General features: G+C 57.7%; 1 protein-coding gene across 3 annotated transcripts in view; it reads left to right on the top strand.

The window, feature by feature from the left end:
* The window catches only part of CHD5 (chromodomain helicase DNA binding protein 5), a 65,343-nt gene that overhangs the window by 16,596 nt on the left and 24,331 nt on the right, over positions 1–24,416 (top strand). For all 3 annotated transcript variants that reach the window (XM_068538767.1, XM_068538768.1, XM_068538766.1), the window contains exons 3-21: positions 1,096–1,275; positions 3,652–3,770; positions 4,362–4,600; positions 6,471–6,595; positions 7,849–7,972; positions 8,604–8,770; positions 8,950–9,171; positions 10,242–10,448; positions 10,662–10,873; positions 13,421–13,552; positions 13,639–13,747; positions 14,899–15,090; positions 15,178–15,378; positions 18,318–18,455; positions 18,546–18,667; positions 19,468–19,641; positions 20,022–20,163; positions 21,387–21,518; positions 24,243–24,360. In XM_068538767.1, the coding sequence (XP_068394868.1) occupies positions 1,096–1,275; positions 3,652–3,770; positions 4,362–4,600; positions 6,471–6,595; positions 7,849–7,972; positions 8,604–8,770; positions 8,950–9,171; positions 10,242–10,448; positions 10,662–10,873; positions 13,421–13,552; positions 13,639–13,747; positions 14,899–15,090; positions 15,178–15,378; positions 18,318–18,455; positions 18,546–18,667; positions 19,468–19,641; positions 20,022–20,163; positions 21,387–21,518; positions 24,243–24,360 (3,055 nt within the window). The remainder of the gene's footprint in view (positions 1–1,095; positions 1,276–3,651; positions 3,771–4,361; positions 4,601–6,470; positions 6,596–7,848; positions 7,973–8,603; positions 8,771–8,949; positions 9,172–10,241; positions 10,449–10,661; positions 10,874–13,420; positions 13,553–13,638; positions 13,748–14,898; positions 15,091–15,177; positions 15,379–18,317; positions 18,456–18,545; positions 18,668–19,467; positions 19,642–20,021; positions 20,164–21,386; positions 21,519–24,242; positions 24,361–24,416) is intronic.

Raw genomic sequence — 24,416 nt, 5'->3', positions numbered from 1 at the left:
AGACTCTCCACTCCACAGTGCGGCTGGAAAGGGCAGAGCGGGCTGGGGGCCTCCCAAGACAGATCCACTGCCCTTGCTGCCCTCCTTCTTCTCTGCCCTTCTTCCATCTGCTCCCTCCCCCACCTCCTTCCTCTCCCTCCTCCCCTCCTTCCTCCTCCCTCTCCACCTCCTCTTTTCCTCCCTCCCTCATTGCTCTTTCCGGAGCTCACATCCTTCATTTCTCCAGTTCTTTCTTCATCTCTTCCGTGCCTCTCTTTGCTCACGTTGAAGACAGTAAACCGCCAGCATGAAGATGCCAAGTGTCATCTTCATTGGAGCATCCGTGCCTGGCCTCTCCTGCAGACCCAGGCCGGGAGGGGCCTAATCAGCCTGCTTGCCTCTTGAAAAGCCCCAAATACACAGCCTTCTCAGCTTTCTCGCAGGGGCAGTGCCTTTCTGAAGGGGATGCTCTGTCTGTAAACACCCTTATCTCCATATAAATGGGCCATTTTCTGCCTGTACAGAGGGAAACTAAATCAAGGAAACCAAGCTTAAGAGCTGCCTAAATTACTTTGTCTCATATTGAGATGAAGCAGCCAGGGTTCGGGCGGTGGGGAAGGTGGGCTTGTGCCTTAGCAGCGTCCGGAGAGCGCACAGGCAGATGAAACTGGGATGTGCGCCCTGTGTTAATCATAGGTTTCACTTGACACACAGACTCCATAGGATGCAAAGATACACAGAGAGGTGAGGAGCTGGGAGCCGGGGCGGAAGTTGGGGGCTCTTCTCCCGCGTGGACAGCATTTTGGTTTTTGGCTCTGGGCATCACCTCCTCTCTACGAGCGCCTGGGTCCAAGTGCCATCGCTGACACGCGTTACAGTCCCAAAGTCCATAGAAACCTGAAACAGGGCCGTCCAAGCGGGCTGTGCTGAGCTTGCCTGGTGGGGGCGCGTGTCTTCACCCGAGGCCTCGACTCAACCTGCACAGCACCATTTGTCACCAACCAGTCATTGGGGACAAGACCCTTACCCCGTGCTGGCTCAGGGCAGCCCCTCTGCCTGGGACTCTGCATTTTCTTTGGGCCCCTGTTGTCCTCACCGTCTACCTTGCTCTTCCAGGGGAGCAATGATGAGCTGCCGGAAGATGAAGAGGATCTGGAAGAGAAGTCGGACAGTGAGGGCAGTGACTACTCCCCAAATAAAAAGAAGAAGAAAAAACTCAAGGACAAGAAGGAGAAAAAAGCCAAGCGAAAAAAGAAAGATGACGACGAGGACGACAACGATGACGGATGCCTCAAGGTAACCCTGAGGCCTGGCTGGGGGACACCTGCTTGGGCGGGCTGAGCCTCCTGCTGTCAGCTCCCTGCCTTCTGACCCGGGAGCGCCTGTGGGAAGAGGGCTAGAGCATCCTTTCCCACGAAGGGCCGTCGGGGCGGATGGGTCTGTGGGTGTGAGTGCACGCGCGTGAAGGTTGGACACAACTTGGTGAGAAAGACTGTAGCCACAAGTCTCGGAGACACATTATAAGTAACAGTGGATGACATTTAGGAGTTTGGGGAGGAAGTCGTGCGGCCTCTTGCTGATGTACTGTCCGCTGTCTTGCTCAACTTGAGCGGTCAGCTGCTTCTGAGGAGAGCGATGGTCTGAACTCAAGTTTGGTGTCAGGAAACTCTTGGTCGGAGCTAAGAAGAAGTGGCTGGACAGCTCCACTTATGGTGGAAGGGGGCCTTAGTTAGCACGTGTTCCGAAATTCATCCCACGTGGGCACCCAGGAGAGTGTCCCAGGGAGCGAGAGTCAGGGAAGCTATAGCGATGGGCCTGCAGCTCTCCCCTGGGAAAAGCCTCTTCCCCGTGAATGTGGGGCATGATGTGGCCCCTGGAATGTCAAGGCCGCTCCTTGCGGGGGGCTCCACGGGGGTGGGGGGAGGGGCCGAGGGGCTCTGGGTCTCTGGGTCCTGGGTCTCTGGGTCGGGCAGCAGCAGATGACAGATGACAGCACCTCATCCGGGAACCTCCTGCTGCCTTCGATCTTTGACGAGGCTCAGTTTGGGCTGGCCGTGGATTTGAAGATAAGTGCTCCGTAAATGTTAGTACAGTGGCTGCTGGGTGAGGCAGAGGTGGTGACTATCAACGACTGAAGTTGGGAAGTGCCGGCGGTGTCCCGACACCCAGAGGGAGCTCATTAGTTGGCAGGTGTGTTATGAGTCACCTGTGACTGATGACGGCTGAGAAGGTGACAGATTTGGAAGATGAACTTACAGGAGTGATTCAGGGTCGTCCTGTAATAATGTCATCGCTCACTTGCTGCTCTGCTTCGTGGTGGGAACCTCCAGGACTGGCTGTGTGTCAGGAGCAGGTTGGCCGAGGGAGGGGGTCCCACGTGGGAGCACCTCTGAACTGCCACAGAGAACAGGAGGCCAGGAAGCGGGTCCCTTGGGCGGGGCTGCCGTGCTGTGCGACTCTCCAGATGGGGCACTGAAGCCCAGGGGAGGTGGGCGCGAGGTTCCCAAGGGCACAGCAGACGAGGCCAGCTCCAGGGCGTCAGTGGTCACAAGAGCAGGACCCTCGATGGCTGGGAAGGTGGTGTGGCGGTGGTGCAGGGCTATGAGATTGGAACCTGCCTGGAGCAGGATGCAGGCTGCCTGTCCTGGCTCTGCCACAGGACTAGCAGTGAGAGTGACAAGCTACTTCGACCTCTCTATGCCTCAGTTTCCCATCTGTAAGAATGGGGGATAACAGCGCCTGCCTCACGGAGGGAGGGAGTTAGCACAGGTACTTGGAACAGGGCCCTCACCCCAATTTCCCATTTGCTCCAGGCAGCCCTGAGCTGCACCAGCCCCACCCACTGATCCATATCAGTGGGTGGGGCTGGTGCAGCTCAGGGCTGCCTGGAGCAAATGGGAAATTGGGGTGAGGGCCCTGTTCCAAGTACCTGTGCTAACTCCCTCCCTCCCGTGAGGCAGGCGCTGTTATCCCCATTTTACAGATGGGGAAACTGAGGCATAGAGAGGTGAAGTAGCTTGTCACTCTCACTGCTAGTATGTGGCAGAGCCAGGACTGGAGCCTGCATCTGTCCAGCAGGTTCCAATCTCATAGCCAGCACCACCGCCCACCCCTCCCTTCCCAGCCATCCGGGGTCTGCTTTTGTGACCTGACGCCTGGGCTGGCTGTCTGTGTGCCCTTGGGAACTCGCGCACCTCCCTGGGCTTCAGTGCCCCATCTGGAGAGTGAAGCAGGAGCCGAGGGACCCTCTCTGGGCTCTGCCCCGAGCTGGGCCACTGCCCTGACCAGGGCACATCTTCCTGGTCCCAGAACCCGCAGTGGCCTGTCCTTTCACGAGGTCCAAGTGTGACTGTACTAGGTGATTTCCTGGGGCGGACAGAGTGAGTCCTGTTATTATTCCTGCCCTGGCTTCCCTCCAAACCCCCACATTAACCCCCCAGGCGTGTGGCCCGCACCCCATCATGAGCTGGCATCTGGGCCATTCCCACTGATCAAGGGGCTGGCGGCCTGAGATGCTGTAGGATGTTTTCAGTAGTGGGTGAGAACTGCTTTTGTTAAGTTGCTGACATAATCCCCCTGCTTTTCCGAGGCACCCTGGGTGGGGCCCTGGTGGGGGGTGCAGGGTAGAGGGACCCCCACCTCTCATTCCACCTCCGGCCCGTGTGTCTGTAGGAACCCAAGTCCTCGGGGCAGCTCATGGCCGAGTGGGGCCTGGACGACGTGGATTACCTGTTCTCGGAGGCTGACTATCACACGCTGACCAACTACAAGGCCTTCAGCCAGTTCCTCAGGTGGGCCTCGGGGCCACCATGGCTGGGCATCCACGGAGACTGCCCTCGAGGCCTGCCTCCCCCGGGGGCACCAAGTGGGGCGGCCAGAGGGACAGGGCCCCGGGCTCCTGGGGTGGGCTGCCAGGCTGACCTTGACCCTGGGCAGAGCTGGCAGGAGGGGCAGGACCCTTTTCATCTCAACAGGTGGTCCTGCTTTCCCTCGCTGGTCCTACCCCCAGGGATGGCGACCCCAGTCATTCCCAGGGGTCTTAAGCCCCCGTGGCCACACTCAGCTCTAAAAGAAATGGGACTGGCCCCCCAGGGTCCTGCTGCTGTAGGTCCCTGCCTCCGGCCCCTCGGGTCTTACAGGGTCTGAAAACCCAATTAGAAGATCACCCACCACGTAAACAGGGAATCAGGAGCCTTGGGGGTGGACTGCTGTCTCTGTCTTGGTCCTCTTCCCTGCCCTCCTTTCTGCCCGGTTTTCCCAGTTGGCTGCATATCCCAGGTGTGGGACCTGGGAGAAGAAGGGTGGGCCCTGCGGGGGGTCACATGGGGGTCTCATCCCCTCCATGGGGCTGTCCTCACCCTCCTGCCTCTCCCCCCACGCAGGCCACTCATCGCCAAGAAGAACCCGAAGATCCCCATGTCCAAAATGATGACCGTCCTGGGCGCCAAGTGGCGGGAGTTCAGCGCCAACAACCCCTTTAAGGGCAGCTCGGCGGCGGCAGCCGCAGCGGCAGTGGCCGCGGCCGTGGAGACAGTCACCATCGCGCCTCCGCTGGCCATCAGCCCCCAGCAGGCACCCCAGCCTGTGCCCGTCCGCAAGGCCAAGACCAAGGAGGGCAAGGGTAAGGCTGCACCCAGTCCTGCTGGCAGAGGGCCCCCAGGCCCTACCGTCCGGGACAGCCGGGCCGGTCTCTGTCAAGGACCCAGTGCCTTGGTTGACCTTGGACCCACCCACCCTTCCTCAGCTGTGTTGTGGCATCTGTCCTGCCTCTCTCTTGGGGCTGGTGGTGAAGTGGAGGAGGTGGTGGGCTCAGAGCTTTGGGAGTTTCCCCAGGCGTGGAGGAGGGGACAGAGGTGTGGCCCGTGCTGCTGGGAGTTAGGGGGCTCCTGGGTTTGAGGCTGCACCATTCCCAGGGGGAAGGGGTCCCAAGGTGACCCGTGGATCGCTCTCTTCTGAGCACCCGGCCCTCGGGGTAATGGGTGTACATGGGCGTGGACGGGGCCGCTTTCCCAGGGAGGCCAGGAAGGAGGTCCAGATACAAAATCAGGCTCTGGTGGTGTCTGGGTGGGGAGAACAGGGACAGCAGAGGCTCTCTGCAACTTGAAGTTCTGGGGGAGGGACCTTTCTTCCCCAGATGGAGGATTTACGCCCCACTGGGAATAGGGACATTGATCTCCCCGGGGCTCTGAGTGATGGTGTCGCCTGCAGCTCATCTTCCTGGGTGCCCTGACCTGGTTTTTTTTTTTTTTTTGGCTGCGTTGGGTCTTCGTTGCGGTGTGCGGGCTTCTCGTTGCAGTGGCTTCTCTTGTTGCGGAGCACGGGCTCTAGGTGCGCGGGCTCCAGTAGTTGTGGCACGCGGGCTCAGCAGTTGTGGCGCGTGGGCTCTAGAGCGCAGGCTCAGTAGTTGTGGCGCACAGCTTTAGTGGCTCCGTGGCACGTGGGATCTTCCCGGACCAGGGATCGAACCCGTGTCCCCTGCATTGGCAGGCGGATTCTTAACCACTGCGCCACCAAGGAAGTCCCCTGACCTGGGTTTTGATGGGGGGGCAGAGCAGACACTGGGGACCCCTTGTTTCCTCCCCAAGGAGCTTTGGTTTCTGGGATGATGCCTCCCTTTACCAGGTCCCACAGGGGCCCCGGTGGGTGAGTGACGCGGGCTTTAGAGACTGCTCCCGCTCAACTCCCTCGCTGTCTGCCCAGCCAGCCTTCTTTCTCATTTCCTCTCGGGCTCCAGCTGCTGAGCTATCGATTCCCTGAGCTGCCTATTCAGAGCCTGAAAAATTGAAATAGATTTTCCGTGGCGCCGCTGAGGTTACAGCTGGGCTCCCAGACCCAGCTCTGTGTGTGTGATGTGGGTGGAGGAGGGCCTGGGGCGAGGCCACCTGCCTTCAGGCCCCCACTTTCCCTGCTCGGCCTGGTGGGAGAGGCTGCTGGGGGGTCATTACTCCCCAGGTGACTAATTGTCCTGTGACCAGTTCCATAAAAACAACCTCACCCCTGCTGGCCACCTGGGAGCCAGCATTTCCTGGGGATGATTGGCAGAGGTGGGGGCGGTCTTGAGTGGTGCCGGTGTGGGGTATGGCAGGCAACCCGGAGGCCGGCTGCTGGGGAAAGGGCTTCCGGCCCTAGCACATCCCTCCAGGGCCTAGGTATGGTCCGGAGGTGGGTGGGTGTGCCCTAAGTGGCCCTGGGGGCTGGGGGCTCCACTGGGGACAGCTCCTTTCGGGGAGAGGGCTGGGCCAGGACTGTTCCCAAGATGGCAGCGCAGCGGCCAGAGCAGGGACTGGGCCACGGTTACTCTCTGGCTTCCCCTTCTGCTGTGCAACTTTAGCGAGGACGTCCCCTTTCTGAGCCTCAGTCTTCTCACCTGAGAAGGGGCAACGGCAGAAACCATCCTTTCCTTAAAGCGGGTTCTCATGAGGCCGAGTGAAAGCACGGCGGTGAGTGAGTGAGCCGTGGCGGGCGCTGGTTATTCCACCCGTGCTTTTCAGGGCCTGGAGTGAGGAAGAAGATCAAAGGCTCCAAGGATGTGAAGAAAAAGGGCAAAGGGAGAAAGGTGGCCGGGCTCAAGTTCCGCTTCGGAGGGGTTGGCAGCAAGAGGAAGAAAGGCTCCTCGGTGAGTGTGAGTGTGAGTGTGTGTGTGCGTGCGTGTGTGTGTAACAGGCAACGGCTGGGTGACATGGAAAGCAGGGCTATCAGTTTATTCTCCTGAACCAGGCAGGGGGCAGGTCTTGTACATACCATCCCCCTGCCCCTGCCCCGGACTCTCCCATTCTACATTCAGGCCTGCTGGGCCTGTTTCTCCACCTGACTGGTGAGGGGCTCAGCCTCGATCCTTCCAAGGGCCCCTGTAGCTTGGACTCTGGGTGGGTAGCTCTCCTGCCCACCTTGCTGAGCTGGGGGCTCAGTCCCGGCTCCTTCCGCCCCAGGTGCCTCTCCATCTGGGCAGCAGGCGGGAGAGTCCTGGGGGGTGCCTGGACGCCCAGATGTGCTGGGAGGGCAGGCCTCAGGAAGGTGGCATGTAGGCAGGATAGGGCTGGGCTGGAGCCCTGCCCCTCCCTTGCCCTTCCAGGGCCAGCTCTGTCACCAGGTTTGGAATGACCCTAAGTCCGTGTCTGAGCCTTTGAGCCCTCTTTCTCCGGGGGTGGAGGCATTCACCCCACTCCTGCCCCTACAGGGCACCTGTTTCCCTCACCTGACCCAGCCCTGCAGAGGGGCAGAGATGGAAGCCATCTCTTTGTTCCTTCGTAGGGGCAAGTGAAAGGTCTCAAGTTTAGCTGCTGTGGAGGGGAGCACGGAGCAGCAGGCATGGTCCAGCCCAGAGCTGGTGGTCCAGCTCAGCTTAGCTTTTGAGCACATACTAATGTGCTAGGTCCTCTGCTCCACCACGGTGGGTCCTGCTCTGGAGCTACTCACAGTCTGGAAGGGTGTGGGCATGTGCACTGGGAGAGAGCCAATGACAGGCCGATGGGACACGTCGGACCTGGCACAAGGCTGTGCAACAGGTCTCATTAGGGAGAGATCTGGGAAGGCTCCTTGGGGGAGGTGTCCTTAGGGCTTCCCCTTGAGGGATGCGTAGGAGTTTGGCAGGGTGGAGGGCAGGGCCTGGGAGAGTTCTGGAGGTGGAGAGTGGGGAGGGTCTGAGGGCTGGAGAGCAGGGCTTGGGGAGGGTGGAAGGCCATCAGGCTGGACCGGTGGGCTGAGGGTTTTCTAGCTGGGTGGAGGGACGAGATGAACCAGAGATAGACAGCACTGTGCCTCTGGAGCCTCCACTGTGCCCTGCCCCACCCCCGCCCCAGGCCTGCGAAGCCTGGAGATGAGCCCCCAGGGCTGGCTCTGGGCTCACAAGGCCCTCCCCTGCACCCACAGAGCGAGGAGGAGGAGCGGGAGGAGTCGGACTTCGACAGCGCCAGCATCCACAGCTCCTCCGTGCGCTCTGAGTGTTCTGCCCTGCTGGGGAGGAAGAGCAAGAGGAGGCGCCAGAAGAAGAGAAGTAAGACTCCTGTCTGCAGGGTTCCCGTGGCCACCACAGTGGATGTGGGCGTGCAGAGCCCCCTCGGGGAGCGGAGAAGGGCACCCTCAGGCCTCAGCAGGCAGCTCCCCTGTGCTTCCTCAGCCACCCTGGCCTCTGTGGTTAGGAGAGGCGGTCCTGTCCAAGTGAGTCTGCATACGTTAGGGACCCGTGATGTGAGCCACCCCAGGGCATTTGCACTGGCAGAGGGGGGCACAGGAGAAGGAGTTGCTTCTTAACCTCATCCACCCTCTACCCATGTATCCCCTCACCCCCATTCCCCTACCCATCCTCGTTCCCTCTCTCTATCCTCGTTCCCTCTCTCCATCCTCGTTCCCTCCCTCCCTTGCCTTTATTCATCCAGCCATTCATCTTTCTGTGCATTCACCCATCTTTCTTCTTTCCTTCCTCCTCCCTCCTTCCCTTCCTTCTTTCCTTTTATCCATCTCTTCACCCCTTTGCTCTTTCAGTCATCCTGTTGACCCTGTCTGTCCATCCACCATCCAGCATCTATCGAGTGCCTAGTATGTGACAGGGCAGCCTGGCGTGGAGATTGGTTGTGCACTGGGAGTGGGAACAAGGCCCTCCATGACTGCCTCTGCCCCCTCCCCAGTTGATGACGGTGACGGCTATGAGACGGACCACCAGGACTACTGTGAGGTGTGCCAGCAGGGTGGGGAGATCATCCTGTGTGACACCTGCCCGAGGGCCTACCACCTCGTCTGCCTGGACCCAGAGCTGGAGAAAGCTCCCGAGGGCAAGTGGAGCTGTCCCCACTGTGTAAGCCCTTGGCAGACGCGCGCCGGGGCGGGGATTTTGTCTGTGCCTGGCTTCCGGACTCCTGCACGGTCTTCTGGGGCAGAACATGGGGAAGTGCGAGTGGGAGGGAGGGAGTCGCTCCCTGGTGGAGGGGGGGGGTCCTGGTCCAGGGTGCCTCCACCTGGACTCCCCCCCTCCAGGAGAAGGAGGGGATCCAGTGGGAGCCGAAGGACGACGACGACGACGAGGAGGAGGGCGGCTGCGAGGAGGAGGAGGACGACCACATGGAGTTCTGCCGCGTGTGCAAGGACGGCGGCGAGCTGCTCTGCTGCGACGCCTGCCCCTCCTCCTACCACCTGCACTGCCTCAACCCGCCGCTGCCCGAGATCCCAAACGGTGAATGGCTCTGCCCGCGCTGTACTGTGAGTGTTACGCCGGCCCGCGCCGAACGCCCCACCCCCGGCAAGGCCCCGCCCGTCATGGCCAGGCCCCTCCCCCGGCAAGGCTCTGCGCACAAAGGTCACACCCACCGAGGCCCCGCCCCAGCAGGCCCTGTCCACCAAGGCCCCGCCTCCGCCGGCCCAGGCCACGCCCATCGCCATGCTGCTCCAGGCCTCACCTACGAAGGCCCCGCCTGGCTCTCCGCCTACCAAGGCCTCTACCCGCCCCTTCCCATCCGGGACACGCCCCACGAGTACCCGCCCCCGCCCCCCCCCCCCCCGTCCCCGCCGGGGCTCAGTCAAGCCCCTCCCATCCGCCCCGAGTCCCGCCCACCGCCTCACCCAGGCCAGCTCTGCTTCGCCATCCCCTTCACACTTTCTGGAAACAGCCGCTATGGGAAGAGAAAAGCGGTGGTGATAAACCCACCACCGCCCACCATAGCCACCGTTTACTGGGCATCCCTCTAACGCTTGCTGAGTTTTCCAGTACCAGGCCTTTTGTTATTCCCATCTTTAGATGAGAAAACTGAGGCTCAGAGAGGTAAAGTGACTTGCCCGAGGCCACACAAGGCTGAACTATCCACACGGACTCAGCCTGGACCTGGCTCTTGTCCCAGGGCTGGGGGTGGCGAGAGGGTAGGAGGCCTCTGGGGCTGGGGCCTCAGGTTCTGCGGGGAGAGGAGAGCACCCTCCGTCCCTCCCCCCCATTCACTGTAGGCGTTTGAAGGCCACCATGCTCCGAGTTGTCCCCAGCCCACCCCCAGTGCTGGGTCCCCCACCCTCTGGATCCTGGGCTGTGCCGTGCCAGCCCTCGGTTACCTGTGTGCATATGGGCTTCCGTTATGCGTGTGTGTGTGTGTGTGCACGCGTGTGTGTGCAGGCCTGTATCGCCTCATCAGCGTGCACGGCATGGGTGGTCTCCTGAGGACAGAGTGGTGTCTTGGAGTCACCGTGGTGCTGTCTGACTTGGAGCAGTACAGCTTGTTGGAGGGAGCCTCGGGGTGGGGCCCTGCAGCTAAGCCCTGAACTTGGGAACCCTCCTCTGTCCACAGTGTCCCCCGCTGAAGGGCAAAGTCCAGCGGATCCTGCATTGGAGGTGGACAGAGCCCCCAGCCCCCTTCGTGGTGGGACTGCCGGGGTCCGACGTAGAGCCTGGCGTTCCACCACCCAAGCCCCTAGAGGGCATCCCGGAGAGAGAGTTCTTTGTCAAGTGGGCTGGGCTCTCCTACTGGCACTGCTCCTGGGTGAAGGAGCTACAGGTGAGGCACCTGGGCAGGTGCGGCTGTGCTCAGGACCTAAACGCCCTGGCCAGCTCCCTGAGTGAGGGGCATTGTTGGGAGTTGGGGAGGGGGAGGCGGAAGGTGAGGACTGTCCTGCTTGGGACCCAGGCTGGGGGCTGGGGGAGCTGGGTTGGGGGACTGGGGGGTCACGGCCCATCTCCCTCCTGTAACCTCTGTCCCCTTCGCGAGCAGCTGGAGCTCTACCACACGGTGATGTATCGCAACTACCAAAGAAAGAATGATATGGATGAGCCACCGCCCTTTGACTACGGCTCTGGCGATGAGGATGGCAAGAGCGAGAAGAGGAAGAACAAGGACCCCCTCTACGCCAAGATGGAGGAGCGCTTCTACCGCTACGGCATCAAGCCCGAGTGGATGGTGATCCACCGCATCCTGAACCACAGGTGTGTGCTCGGCGGGTGGGGTCCTGAGCCTCGCTGGAGGTGGTGCCTGCAGGTCTGGGACACGCCGGCCCCTTCAGCCTGCTAAATGGGCTCAGGACCACGTGTGGGTGTGGTAGGGGAAGGGGCCCCACTGTCGGCGATCTGACTGTCCAGCTGGAGGGGTCCTCATGCACCTGGGTACATGCATGCACGCATGTTTACACTTGCATGTGCACGCATGTCCCTCTCGTGGTAGGAGAGCAGCTCCTAAGTCATGTGTCTAAAGGGGCAACTTGACGAACGGCCAGTGGAAGTTGTAGATGGGACACTTGGGGGGTCGGGACCCTTGTGCTCCTGGGTGTCTGCTGACGTCAGTGCTTGATAACCTGCCGGAAGGTCCTGGGGACCAGGGTGGGCCTGAGCTGTGGGCTGAGTACATGCTTGCTGCTCCTTTATAACATGGCTAACACCACCGAGCGCCGTCTACCGAGAGGTAGGCGTTTTATTTCCGCCTTCGTGTTTATGGATGCCAGCACGGTTAAGTCACTTGCCCAGAGTCACACAGCCAAGAGGCAGGGGTGCTGGGATTGGAACCCATGCTTTTCTGACGGCAGGACTTGCTTTCTTAGCCACTGTTCCAAACCCCAGTGCCCCTGCAACAGCTCTTTGTTGAGCAGTGTGAAATTGCCCAGGTGACAGTGGTCAGAGGCTGCAGAGGCCAGACGCAGAGACCAAGGCAGGAGCCCCCCCCCCGGACTCCAAGAGTTTGGCTTTGGTTTGGTGGGGAGGTGGGAGCTCTTGCTCATTCTTTTTTTTTTTTTTAAATTAATTAATTGATTAATTTTATTTATTGTTGGCTGCATGGGGTCTTTGTTGTTGCGCGTGGGCTTTCTCTAGTTGCTGTGAGCGGGGGCTGCTCTTCGTTGTGGTGCGCGGGCTTCTCATTGCGGTGGCTTCTCTTGTTGCGGAGCACGGGCTCTAGGTGCGCGGGCTTCAGTAGTTGTGGCACACGGGCTCAGTAGTTGTGGCGCACGGGCTTAGTTGCTCCGTGGCAGGTGGGATCTTCCCGGACCAGGGCTCGAACCTGTGTCCCCTGCGTTGGCAGGCGGATTCTTAACCACTGCGCCACTAGGGAAGTCCCTCTTGCTCATTCTTGAGCTCGGGCGCTTGAGAACCAGCGGTGGCTGATAGGTGGCCTTAGGGTGGGGCCCATGGAGGCTCTGCCTCCGGGGGACTTGGGATCCAGCAGACCACAGGCGTCCTGAAGGCAGGAGTTGGGTAGAGCAGAGTTTAGGAACCTGATCCTGTCACTCGGATTTCAACCCTGGCTCCCATTTTCCGGGCTCTGTGCTTCTGTGTTTCTCATGTGAAATGGGATAATGAGAGTACCCACCCCACAGGGCTGCCGCGGGGGTTCAAGGAGTGTGCCAGCTCCTGGTAGCATGGCCGTCAGGAAGATGGGCCAGGGGAATTTGAAAAAGTACCCCCTTGACTATGAAATGCCTCCTCTTCCCATCCCCAGCCCTCACTGTGACCTGAGCCCCCCGTTGAACTGATCCACAATTTTTTTACCTTTGTTAAATTGCATGTTCAAAACAAAAGTGGCAAGTTTTCTCCCTGCCTTCAAAGCGGGGTAGGTGAATTTCCTCCAGTTGTATTACCTGAATGGAGTCTATGAGTAATAACCAATCATTTATTGAAAAAAAAAATAATCCGTCGGTTTCCATGGTGACTGGAGATTGGTCTCTCTGTCCGTGGCCCCCAGGCTAGCCGTGGCACCCCCGGCCCTGCAGCGCTGCCCCGGCTCGGTTGCCCAGTGCACTCAGGTTGGGTGGGAGGCCCCAGGACCCTCCCAGGAGCCATATTCAAGCTGCAGTGCAAGGTGCTTCTCTGCAACAACCCCTCTGGGCTGCTGGCTGGGCCATCAGGTCCCTGTGTCCCCGGGGGTCTTTGGGAGAGGGCATCCCACCTGCAAGAATTACATTCGTTTCTACTTTGCAGGGATTGGCCCCAGACCGGGATGGGCACCCCTCCAGTCCTTGGGAGGTTTTTTCTTTTTTTCTTTTTGGCCACTCCGTGTGGCATGCGGGATCTTAGTTCCCCGACCAGGGATGGAACCCGTGCCCCCTGCAGTGGAAGCTCGGAGTCTTAACCACTGGACCGCCAGGGAAGTCCCTCTGTGGGAGTTTTTAAGCGAGAAAACAAAGGTCTGTGGTCAGGGGAGAACCATCTGACTCAGAAATCGAGAATTCCGGGGGAATCCTCATGACTGAATGGGATTCACGGCCACCAAGGATGGAGGACGCTGGTTCTGTGCTCCCCCATTAGCGTGGCCTCCCAGATGTCCCTCTGCTCTGCCACTCGACCCGTGCCCTCCTCCCTCCCTCTCACTAGCTGTGTGGCCTCGGCCAAGCTGCCTCACCTCTCTGGAGTCCCTGCCTGGTGCTGCCCTCCTGGCTGGGGCTCCCAGGGGACCGCGGGGGTGAGAGGCTTTGCATCCTGTGAGGTGCCCTCCATGGACTCTTGCCCGGGTGACCCGCCCTCCTCCATCTGTTTACCGTGTTGCAGCTTCGACAAAAAGGGGGATGTGCATTACCTGATCAAGTGGAAAGACCTGCCCTACGACCAGTGCACCTGGGAAATTGACGACATTGACATCCCCTACTACGACAACCTGAAGCAGGCCTACTGGGGCCACAGGTGGGCCACGGTGGGGCCCCCGGGCGGGGCCTCCCGCCCCCCCACCGGCCTGAGCTCTGCTCTCATCATCCCGTGCTCCTTCCCAGGGAGCTGATGCTGGGGGAGGACGCCAGGCTGCCCAAGAGGCTGGTCAAGAAGGGCAAGAAGCTGAAGGACGACAAACAGGAGAAGCCCCCGGACACGCCCATTGTGGATGTGAGTGGGGTGGGGGCCCCGGGGTGGGGTTGCCAGGGCCTCCACCTAGGCTTGGCCGTGGAGGAGGATATGGTCTCCGGAGGTCTCTGGAGAACTCGTACTGCGGGTCTATGCACACGGAGCTGCACCTGCGCAGGAGGGGGCTCTGCGGCTCAGTCAGGGACAAGGGTGACAGGACCCAGCCCTTCCCCGCAGGGGAGGGCTCACACCCTGGAGTCTGGGTCCCCCAGCCTCATGCAGAGCGGCAGCTCCTGGGGGACAGAGCGATTTGAAGGGTGGGTCACCAGTGCACAGACTGTGGAGCAGATAGTCTCTACTCAGCGTAGCTCACGAAATTGCATTCCTTTCGTTGAGCTAATTCCAAGCACTTAAGTCAAAAAGTGTGTCTCTTACCTCAGGAACATAACTGCTGATTTGCTAATTACACACCATTCTTATCTGTTCACGGGGAGGAGACCCACAACTTGCCCCGGAGCTTTGATCCCATCTGGGAGTGGAAGGTTGACTATTATTCATTTAGCAAACTTCTCTGGGGTGTCTGCTAGCACCTGGCCCTGGGCTGGCCCTGGGGGAACAAGGCTCTGCCCCCTGTTTCACGAAGTGCTCATCTTCCAAGGGCCCATGGCGGGTACACACAGAAATGGGAGTTCAGCTTGAGACTGGGGGATGCCAGGGAAAGGTGAATGGGTCTGATACATTAGGAGGACTTCATGGGGGCGGTGGCCCCGAGCTGCAGGATAAAAGGTGATGTTCGGGATCAGGCACCCTGGGCATGCATCCAACAAATGTTGCCTAAGTGCTCACTGTGTCCTGGTCACTGTATGGGACTCAGAGGAACAGGTCACCACTATGGTGACCGCAAGCTGAGCTTAAAGTCAGAGAATCCAACACTTGGGAAACTGCCCTGATAGGAGAAGTATAGGGTCGACAAGGGAGGACTTGGTGGGAACACCTAAGCCAGGCCAGGAGTCAGGGAGGACTTCCTGGAGGAAGAGGCATTCCAGCTGTGACCTGAAGGATGAATAAGTTAGCAGGGATGAGAGGAGTGGGAAGAGTACTCCAGTCATAAGGAACTGCGTGTGCAAAGGCCTGGGGGGTGGGCCCTGGTGGCCCAGGATCCAGAGTACGTCTGAACCTCTGCCTCCTTGCAGCCCACGGTCAAGTTTGACAAGCAGCCGTGGTACATCGACTCCACGGGCGGCACACTGCACCCGTACCAGCTGGAGGGCCTTAACTGGCTGCGCTTTTCCTGGGCCCAGGGCACTGACACCATCCTGGCCGATGAGATGGGTCTGGGCAAGACAGTGCAGACCATCGTCTTCCTCTACTCCCTGTACAAGGAGGTTTGAGGCCCAGGCTGGGCGGCTGGGGAGGGGTAGCCGGTGCTGGCTGTGGGCCAGCAGCCTCAGCGCGTCCGTCTCCCTCCCCAGGGCCACTCCAAGGGGCCCTACCTGGTCAGTGCGCCCCTGTCCACCATCATCAACTGGGAACGTGAGTTTGAGATGTGGGCGCCCGACTTCTACGTGGTCACCTACACGGGGGACAAGGAGAGCCGCTCTGTGATCCGGGAGAACGAATTTTCGTTTGAGGACAACGCCATTCGGAGTGGGAAGAAGGTGTTCCGGATGAAGGTGAGCACTCCTCACCCCGGGGACCCTGCACAGGCGCCCAGTCTGCCCTGGGGGCCGCAGGGGCCCTGCAGTCCATCTGGGGTCTCTTCTCTTGGGCCCTGGTGGAGGCAGTGGCTGGCACAGAGCTTCTCTTGAGGCAGAGTTACCTGCTGTATCCATGTCCTGGGGCAAAGAACCATAAACGGGGTGGCGGTGGGGCTGAAAACAGCAACAGAATTTATCGTCTCACCATTCTGGAGGCCAGGAGTTCGAGATCCAGCTGTCGGCAGGGTCCTGCTCCCTCTGAAGCTCTGGGGGAGGACCCTTCCGCGCCTCTTCCAGCATCTGGTGGCTGCAGGCGTTCCTTGGTTTGCAGCTGTATCACTTGGGTTTCTACCTCTGTTGTCAGGTGGCCGTCTCCCCTGTGTGTCTGTGTCTCCTTCTCTTATAAAGACACCCACCCTAATCCAGGATGACCTCATTTTAACTAATTACAACTGCAGAGACCCTAGCTCCAAAAAAGGTCATATTCTGATGTTTTGGGTGGACCTGGATCTTGAGGGGACACGATTCAACCCAGTCCACCAGCTGTGTGACCTCTGGCAAGTCACTTAGCCTCTCTGTGCTTCAGAATCTTCTCAGCAAAATGGAGATAACAGACCCAGTCTAGAGTTGTGGAGGGTTGAATGAATAGGCACTAGGCAGGGCCGCTCAGACTTCCCTGTGCCCCCGGGTCAGCAGGGGTCTTGTTGAAGGGCAGGTTCTGATCCAGCAGCTCTGGGGTGGGGTCTGACAGAGTCCCGGATGATGTGCCCGCTTCTGGTTCTCAGGCTGCACTCTGAGAATCGAGGACACAAAGCAGTACTTCCTGCGCCTGGCACGCGGGGGCACTCAGGCAGTCTTGGCGCTCTCACGCGCTACCTGCGGTGCTGGGGGCTGGCGGATCACCTCCAGCCTCCCCAGGGTTCCTCACCTCGGCTTTCTCCATCGTCTGGGGATAGTCGTGGCCCCAGGAGATGCTCAGTAACTATTTGCGTGGGTTTGTTTTTTTTGGCTGCGCTGCGCGGCTTGTGGGAATCTTAGTTCCCCGACCAGAGATTGAACCCCGGGCTATGGCAGTGAAAGCGCTGAGTCCTAACTACTGAACCGCCAGGGAATTCTCAATAACTCTTTGTTGAATGAGGGAATGACTCAGTGATTCCAGAGGGATGGGCCTGTGGGCCTATCAGTCACAGAAACAACTTCTGAGCTCACCCTGGGGTCCTGCGATGGGCTGGGTGCTTTGCTGACTCAGCTTTTTAATTTATTTTATTTTTTAAAATTGTGGGAAAATACACATAACTTAAAGTTTATCATCTTAACCATTTTTACAAGTACGGTTTGTGGACATCAAGTACATTTATACTGTTGTGCAGCCATCACTCCCATCATCTCCAGAGCTCCTCATCTTGTAAAACTGAAACTCTGTCCCCATTAAACACTAACTTCCACCAGCCCCTGGCAACCCCCTACTTTTGGTCTCTGAATTTGATTATTCTTGGTACTTCATGTAAGTGGAATCGTACAGTATTTGTCCTCTTGTGTCTGGCTCATTTCACTCAACACGTTGTAGCATGTGTCAGGATTTCTTTCCTTTTTAAGACTGGATAACATTCCATCATGTGAATAGACCACCTTTTGTTTATCCATTCATCTGCCCATGGACACTTGAGTGTTTCTACCTTTTGGTTCTTGTGAATAATGCTATGAACATAGGTGTGCAGAAATATTCATTCAAGTCCCTCCTTTGACTTCTTCTGGGTCTATACCCAGAATTGGAATTGCTGGATCGCATGGCAATTCTATGTGTAATTTTGTTTGTTTGTTTGTTTTTGTTTTTATATTATTTTTAAAAAATTTTATTGGAGTATAGTTGATTTACAATGTTGTCTTAGTTTCAGGTGTACAGTAAAGTGAATCAGTTATACATATACATATATCCATTCTTTTTTAGATTCTTTTCCCATATAGGTCATTACAGAGTATTGAGTAGAGTTCCCTGTGCCATACAGTAGGTCCTTATTAGTTATCTATTTCATATATAGTAGTGTGTATATGTCAATCCCAATCTCCCAGTTTATCCCTCCCCCTGTTTTTCCCCGTAACCATAAGTCTGTTTTCTACATCTGTGACTCTGTTTCTCTCGTGTAAAAAAGTTCATTTGTACCATTTTTTTAGATTCCACATATAAGCGATATCATATGATATTTGTCTTTGTCTGACTTACTTCACTCGGTATGACAATCCATGTTGCTGCAAATGGCATTGTTTCATTCTTTTTTTATGGCTGAGTAATATTCTATTGTATATATGTACCACATCTTCTTTATCCATTCCTCTGTTGATGGAAACTTACATCGTTTCCATGTCTTGGCTATTGTAAATAGTGCTGCAGTGAACATTGGGGTGTGTGTATCTTTTCGAATTATGGTTTTCTTCGGATATATGCCCAGGAGTGGGATTGCTGGATCATATGGTAGCTCTATTTTTAGTTTTTTAAGGAATCTCCATACCGTTCTCCATACTATGTGTAATTTTTCCAGGAACAGACTTGCCCTTTTAATTCTTGTGGCATTCCTCCTATAGACGGTATTGCTCCCTTTTTACAGGTGAGGAGACTGAGGCTTGGGGAGGTTAATTACCTTGACCAAGGTCTAGCTCAAAAGAGCAGGGCCGGTGCACACCCAGGTGCCGCCTACAGGCTCCCCTCTGCCTCTCTCAGCCCTTCCCCGCTCTCTTGGGGAAGTTGCTCTGGGCCTCAGCTGACCCCTTCGCTCAGTGGCCTGTGTCTTCCTCTCAGTCCCAGGGCTCCCTGGGCTCTCTGGGGGTCCTGTCCACACTCCTCCTCGCCCCTTCGTCTCTGGAGACCTCGATCTGCTGCTCTCCCAGCTCTCCTCCCAAACGCCTCCCTTTCCCTCCAGAAAGAAGTGCAGATCAAATTCCACGTCCTGCTCACCTCCTACGAGCTCATCACCATCGACCAGGCCATCCTGGGCTCCATCGAGTGGGCCTGCCTCGTGGTGGATGAGGCCCACCGGCTCAAGAACAACCAGTCCAAGGTAGGAAGTGCTGACCGCTGGCTCCGGTGCTTCCTGGATGGGCCGGCCGCCTGGTGCCCCCTGACAGGCCCCCTGTCCCCCCTCCCCAAGTTCTTTAGGGTCTTGAACAGCTACAAGATCGATTACAAGCTGCTGCTGACGGGGACCCCCCTTCAGAACAACCTGGAGGAGCTCTTCCACCTCCTCAATTTCCTGACTCCAGAGAGGTTCAAGTGAGTCAGGGGGGCCGGCCGGGGAGGTGGGGTGGGGGGCAGCCAGGGAAGAGGGGTCAGTGCCCGTCCCGGCTCTGGGGCTGCTCGCTGGACCTCGGTTTCCTCACCAGTAACATGGGAGTGTTAGCAGTGCGCTGACCCATGCCGAGCCCCTGGGAAACATTTGCTGCTGCTAATCCTGCGATTTTTCCTCGGCTCTGCCCCTGAAGACCCCGGGGGTCCTCCTGGGCTCCTGTCCCTTCCCCACACCCCGGGCCCATTCCTGTCCCTCCACAAAGATCGAAGTGACCACACGGGGGGCAGCGATGGGAGGCAGAAGGCTGGGGTGGTGGTGGTGGAGACGGGGGTGAAGACGGAGCCCCGGCCCTCTTGTCTTCATCTGACCCCTCAGTTTCCTACTCAGGGGATTCAGGGAGGAGAATGCTGATTCTGGAATCAGGAGATGTAGATTCGAGGGCAGGCTGGACTGTATAGCCTTGGGCACCCATCAGCCTCAGTTTCCTTATCTGTGATATGGCTAAGAGTCCTAGAGACTGCATGTCCAGGACAGCTTTGAGGACAGGAGGGCATCCTGTGTGGCTGAGACAGCCGCGATGGGTGGGGGTGACACAGGCTTAGACAGAGACTGGACGGGCACCTAGGGCAGGGCCAGGGCTCCGTGGCCCACCAGCCTGCTGGCCTGCCCTGTGACCCTGGCAGGTGGCCGGGGGCTGGCTGGCCCGCTCCCCCACCCCAATCCTGGTTCCCTTTGCAGAGGGCTTTGGCCTGCTCCAGGCTCTCATCCTAGCTTTTTCTTGCAGCAACCTGGAGGGCTTCCTGGAGGAGTTTGCCGACATCTCCAAGGAAGACCAGATCAAGAAGCTGCATGACCTTCTGGGGCCGCACATGCTAAGGCGGCTCAAGGCTGATGTATTCAAGAACATGCCGGCCAAGACCGAGCTGATTGTCCGCGTGGAACTGAGCCAGATGCAGAAGTGAGCAGCCTGCCCCGTGTCCCCTGGGCTTGTCTTCTAGATCAGAAGGGCCTGACCTGGCCTTCCTGGGCTGCTGCCCCGGGTGGTTGGGAGGGCCTTTCGGCCCCGCCCAGGCCTCAACTCACCTTTTGCACACACTTCCTTCTTGGGGCCTCTTAGATTTCAGTGACCAGGGTTGGGGCTGCCTGGGTCCTTGCACTGTCCCCCAGCAACTTGCTGGGCAGCGCCAGGCCTGTGGCTTCACCTCTCGGGGCTCCCCTTGGTCTTTCTGTAACCGGTACTTGGGCAGCAGCCCCCAGGCTCCCCGCAGAGCAGAGTGCCCTCTCGGAGGCTGGTGTGGCCAGGTGTATCCAGCTTGCCTTCCCTCCTTCCTCTGGCAGGAAGTACTACAAGTTCATCCTCACGCGGAACTTCGAGGCGCTGAACTCCAAGGGGGGCGGGAACCAGGTGTCACTGCTCAACATCATGATGGACCTGAAGAAGTGTTGCAACCATCCTTACCTCTTCCCCGTGGCCGCTGTGGTAGGTCCCCGTGGCTGCCACTGTGGCCACCGTGATAGGTGCCCTTGACCACCATGGTGAGTGCCTGAGGCTGCTGTGGAAGGGGCCTGAGGCCGTGGTAGGTGCATGTGGCTGTGCTGTGGTGGGTTTTCTGTGGCCCTCGTGGCAAGCAGCTGTGGCCGCCATGGTGCCCCTGGCTGCTGGGGCAGGTGCTCAGGCCCTCAGCTGCCAATCCTCCCTGAGAATGATTTGGAGGTGATATGGGTCCCCACTGTGCCAGAAGTATCTGAAAACCTACCTCTGTCCACTGCTCAGCCAGGCCCTCTCCTTCTCTGGACCACTTCTCGTGACCATAAAGTAATGGGGGGCATCGTGGCACCACAGAATCCCCTCCAGCCTCAGCGTCAGGGGACCCCAGGCCAGGATTCCGAGGGCTGACCTGGCAGTCGGGGAGGCCTGGGTGGGGCCCCCAGGTGATCTGATGTGCAGCCCTGGCTGAGAGACTGGACCCCCAGTCAGACCCCCGGCTCCAGTCCTGTGGTCTCAGGACGGTCAGTGGTCCTCTTGGGGCCCCAGGTTTATCCTCTACGAAATGGGGACAATAACAGCAGCCCCCTGAAAGGGTGAGGACCAGACCAGGAAGTCCACGTCAGTGCCCTCGGAGAGCCCGGCACAGCAGTGCTCACTGAGGTCACGGCTATTCTGGTTCTAATTTACACCTTCCCCCTCCCCCATCCCTGCCCCCAAACAAGGAGGCCAGTGCAGAGTTAGGCGTGGAGGCCGTACGGTGGGTGACCTAGACTCAGCCAGCCCCAGGCTGATCTCACCATGGTGGCCCAGCAGAGGCCTTTGGGCTAAGGTTCTGCCCAGCTGGGGGGGCCGGGTTGGCCTTGCCTGGATGTGCCCTGCAGTGACTGCAGAGGCCAGGCCACATTCCTGCTGGGAAGGCCGGCTTGGCTCAAGACTCTGTGTCATCCTTCCGTCCTCTGATGCCTGTGGTCTTGGTGGAGTGCCAGCAGGGGGAGATGGAGGGCAGGGCCGGCAAGTCTGAGCCCTGCCTGGGGGACACGGCGCTGGGAGCATCCGTGTGACCTGCCCACACGCCCTGCAGAGCCTGGCCTGACCCGGGCTTGGGCTCGGTGCTCCACCCACTGTTGGGCCCTTGTCCACTCTCTGGGGCCTCTGGTGCAGAGTCAGAGAGGAGGGGGGAGCCCCCAGTGCCCCACCTTCTGCTGTGTCCACAGGAGGCCCCTGTCCTGCCCAATGGCTCCTATGATGGCAGCTCTCTGGTCAAGTCGTCAGGGAAGCTCATGCTGCTGCAGAAGATGCTCAAGAAACTGCGGGACGAAGGGCACCGTGTGCTTATCTTCTCCCAGGTGAGCTGCCCCCAGGTGGCTGCTGGCCTCCCTGCCTTCCCTAGCCCAACCCCACACCTGCAGAGGGCGTCCTGCCCCCACTAGCTGAGGGCACAACCTGCCAGCAGCCCTCAGGGCCCGATGCCATCCCCACGTGGGTTGTGTGTCAAAAGTCGCTCCTCTGGGCCCTGGTGTGATGCAGCCAAGGAGAGCTGGTGGGGTGCCAAGTTCACGGTGCTCAGGGCATGTTGGTGGGGAGGACCAAGGTCCACCCCACCACCTGCTCCTCCTGGAGCTTCTGTCCAGGCTGGGATGACAGCCCTCTCCTCTCACCCTTGCAGCCCAGCTTCTCATGAAGGTGGGGCCCTGTGGTGGGGGCGGCTTGGGGGGGTGGTGTGTGTCCCTCTTTCTAGCTTGATCCTGAAATTGCACTTGCAGCATCACTTTTTGGGCGGTCAGAGGCAAAGCTGTCCAGCCCCAGGGATTTGTTTGTCTGTGCGCTTCCTTTATCCTTTTGCATCTGTCATATGTGCGGCTCTGTGCTAGGCATGGGGGTCCAGCTCTTGTCCTCAAGACCCTCATAGTCTAGTGTGGGAGATGGAGGTTAGAGACAGTTATCCAACCCCAAGGTCATCTCTGTGATGGAGGTCAGGGATGGCCCTTGGGGCCTGGTGTGAAAAACGTTCCACGGTGGTGTGACTGAGCCAGAGACTAGGAGGTGGGTCCTCTGTGTGCAACAGTCAGTGTGTAACAGCTGCTCCTGCCTGCAAGGCCCTGATCCCACCCTGGGCCTGCAGCAGGCTGAGGAATCTGGGGAAAGCTGACCAAGCCTGTGACTGTGGGCTGAGCTGGAAACTGGATCCAGAATCCCCCAGCCCCCTGCCAACGTAAGACATGATTCTGGGCTGAGGCCCCAAGGGACCAAGTAGAGGGAACTGCACAACTTCTAGAAGTGTACACAGAGAGAAAGTGACAGCGATGGAGCCCTGCCAGCCAAAATAAGCCTGAAAACCCCAATTCCGAAACTCATGAAAACGTTCAGTGAGACATTGAATGAGACATCCCACAAAATAGTAAGCAGAATCCAAGTGGAAGGAACAATAGAAGAGCCTGAAAAGAGTTCAAGTAAACACATTTAGGAACCTCAAAAATACCAGAAGTGACACTCATAAATCAAGAAGAAATCGATTAAGCACAAGCAGCAAGAAATGAAATAAAACTAGCTGGATTAGGAAAAGGATCTGCATGAAATGGAAAACAAAACATTTCAACAGATTGGATAAACTCTCAACACTGTTGAAGAGAATGGTGGTGGATGGGAACCTGGCATTGAGGAATTTCCCCAGAATGCAGCAGAGAGAGACAAAGATAAAACTGAGAAATTACATGGAGAATGCCGTGAGAGGCTCTGGTAATTGTGTACTAGGAGTTGCAGAAGAAGAAATAGAGAAAATGGCAAAGAAGTCAGACTTAATGAGAGTTTGCAGACAGACATGGAGAAAGATGTGAGGTCTCAGGTCTGAAGTGCACTCTGGAGTACCAAGCAAGATAAATAACAGTAAGTTCCCTACATATGAACGAGTTCCATTCTGAGAGCGTGTTCATTAAGTCCAATTTGTTCGAAAGCCCAACAAAGTTAGCTTAGGTACCCAACTAACACAATCGGCTATATAGTACTGTACTGTAACAGGTTTATAAGACTTTTCACACAAATAACACATAAAAAACAAACAAACAAAAAATAAGGAAAACATTTTAAATCTTACAGTATAGTACCTTGAAAAGTACAATAGTACCAGCTACATCACTGCCGCTTTTACGCTTGCTTCCAGACATCCTGGGCTTGAAATAAAGATACTGTACTACTGTACTCTGTACAGTACTGTACAGTAAAGTACACAAAAGCACAACCACTTGTAGAGGACGCATGCGTATGACAATGTACGCCAGACACATGCACTAACTTATGTGATTGGACATGCGAATGCACGTTTGTATCTTTGAAGGTTCACAACTTGAAGGTTTGTATGTAGGGGACTTACTGTATAAATAAAGGAAGCCCTAGGCACATCATAGGGAAAATGCCACACTTCAGACCTAGTATCTACAAAGGAATGACAATCAGACTGTCCTCAGATTTCACATCAGCAACAATAGGTGGCAGAAGACAACTGCAAAACCTTCAATACACTGCGGGAAAATGGTGACTGATAATTTTATATCCAGCCAAACTATCTCTCCAGATTGATTATGGGAGGAATATGGGAGCTCAGAAGGGACTGCTTTTCTCTTCTCATAGGAAAGGGTGAAATCTGGGAAGACATCACAGAGGAGGTGCTGTTTGAGTTTCCTAGGCGGTAAGGGGGTGGGAAGAGAGTTCAGGTAATTTGGGATGGTTGGAGAGTATGAAGGAAGCATTGGGAAATGAAGCCCAGATGGGCTGGGCACCAATCCTGCAAGCCTGGAACGCCAAGGTGAGGATTTGGGGCTTTATCCTGTGAGGAGAGAGCAGGGAGGCGCGTGCTTAGAGCCGTGTCTTAGGCAGATGGCTGTGGGGCTGGTGTGGGGGATGGAGTGGCTCCGGGGGTTGAGGTTGGAGGCTGCATTCTTCAGAGAATGGCCCTGCATCAGGTCTGCCTGGGTCCCACCTGTCTCCCCACTCAGCAGGCTGCTCTGTCCTCTCCCCCACCTGTCGTGGGGTCCCTGCTCTGCGGCAGTGCCTCAGGCATACCATGTCCCCTGCAGATGACCAAGATGCTGGACCTCCTGGAGGACTTCCTGGAGTATGAGGGCTACAAATATGAGCGGATTGATGGTGGCATCACCGGGGGCCTCCGGCAAGAGGCGATTGACAGATTCAACGGTACCCCCGCCCCACCCCATCCCGGGGCCCCGTCTGCCTCTCCTCCTACGCTAGGC

Source organism: Eschrichtius robustus, chromosome 3, assembly GCF_028021215.1.
Source record: "Eschrichtius robustus isolate mEscRob2 chromosome 3, mEscRob2.pri, whole genome shotgun sequence".
In the NCBI taxonomy this organism is placed as follows: domain Eukaryota; kingdom Metazoa; phylum Chordata; class Mammalia; order Artiodactyla; family Eschrichtiidae; genus Eschrichtius; species Eschrichtius robustus.
Note: the sequence above shows the minus strand (reverse complement) of the source record. Positions and strands in the feature narration are given on the sequence as shown.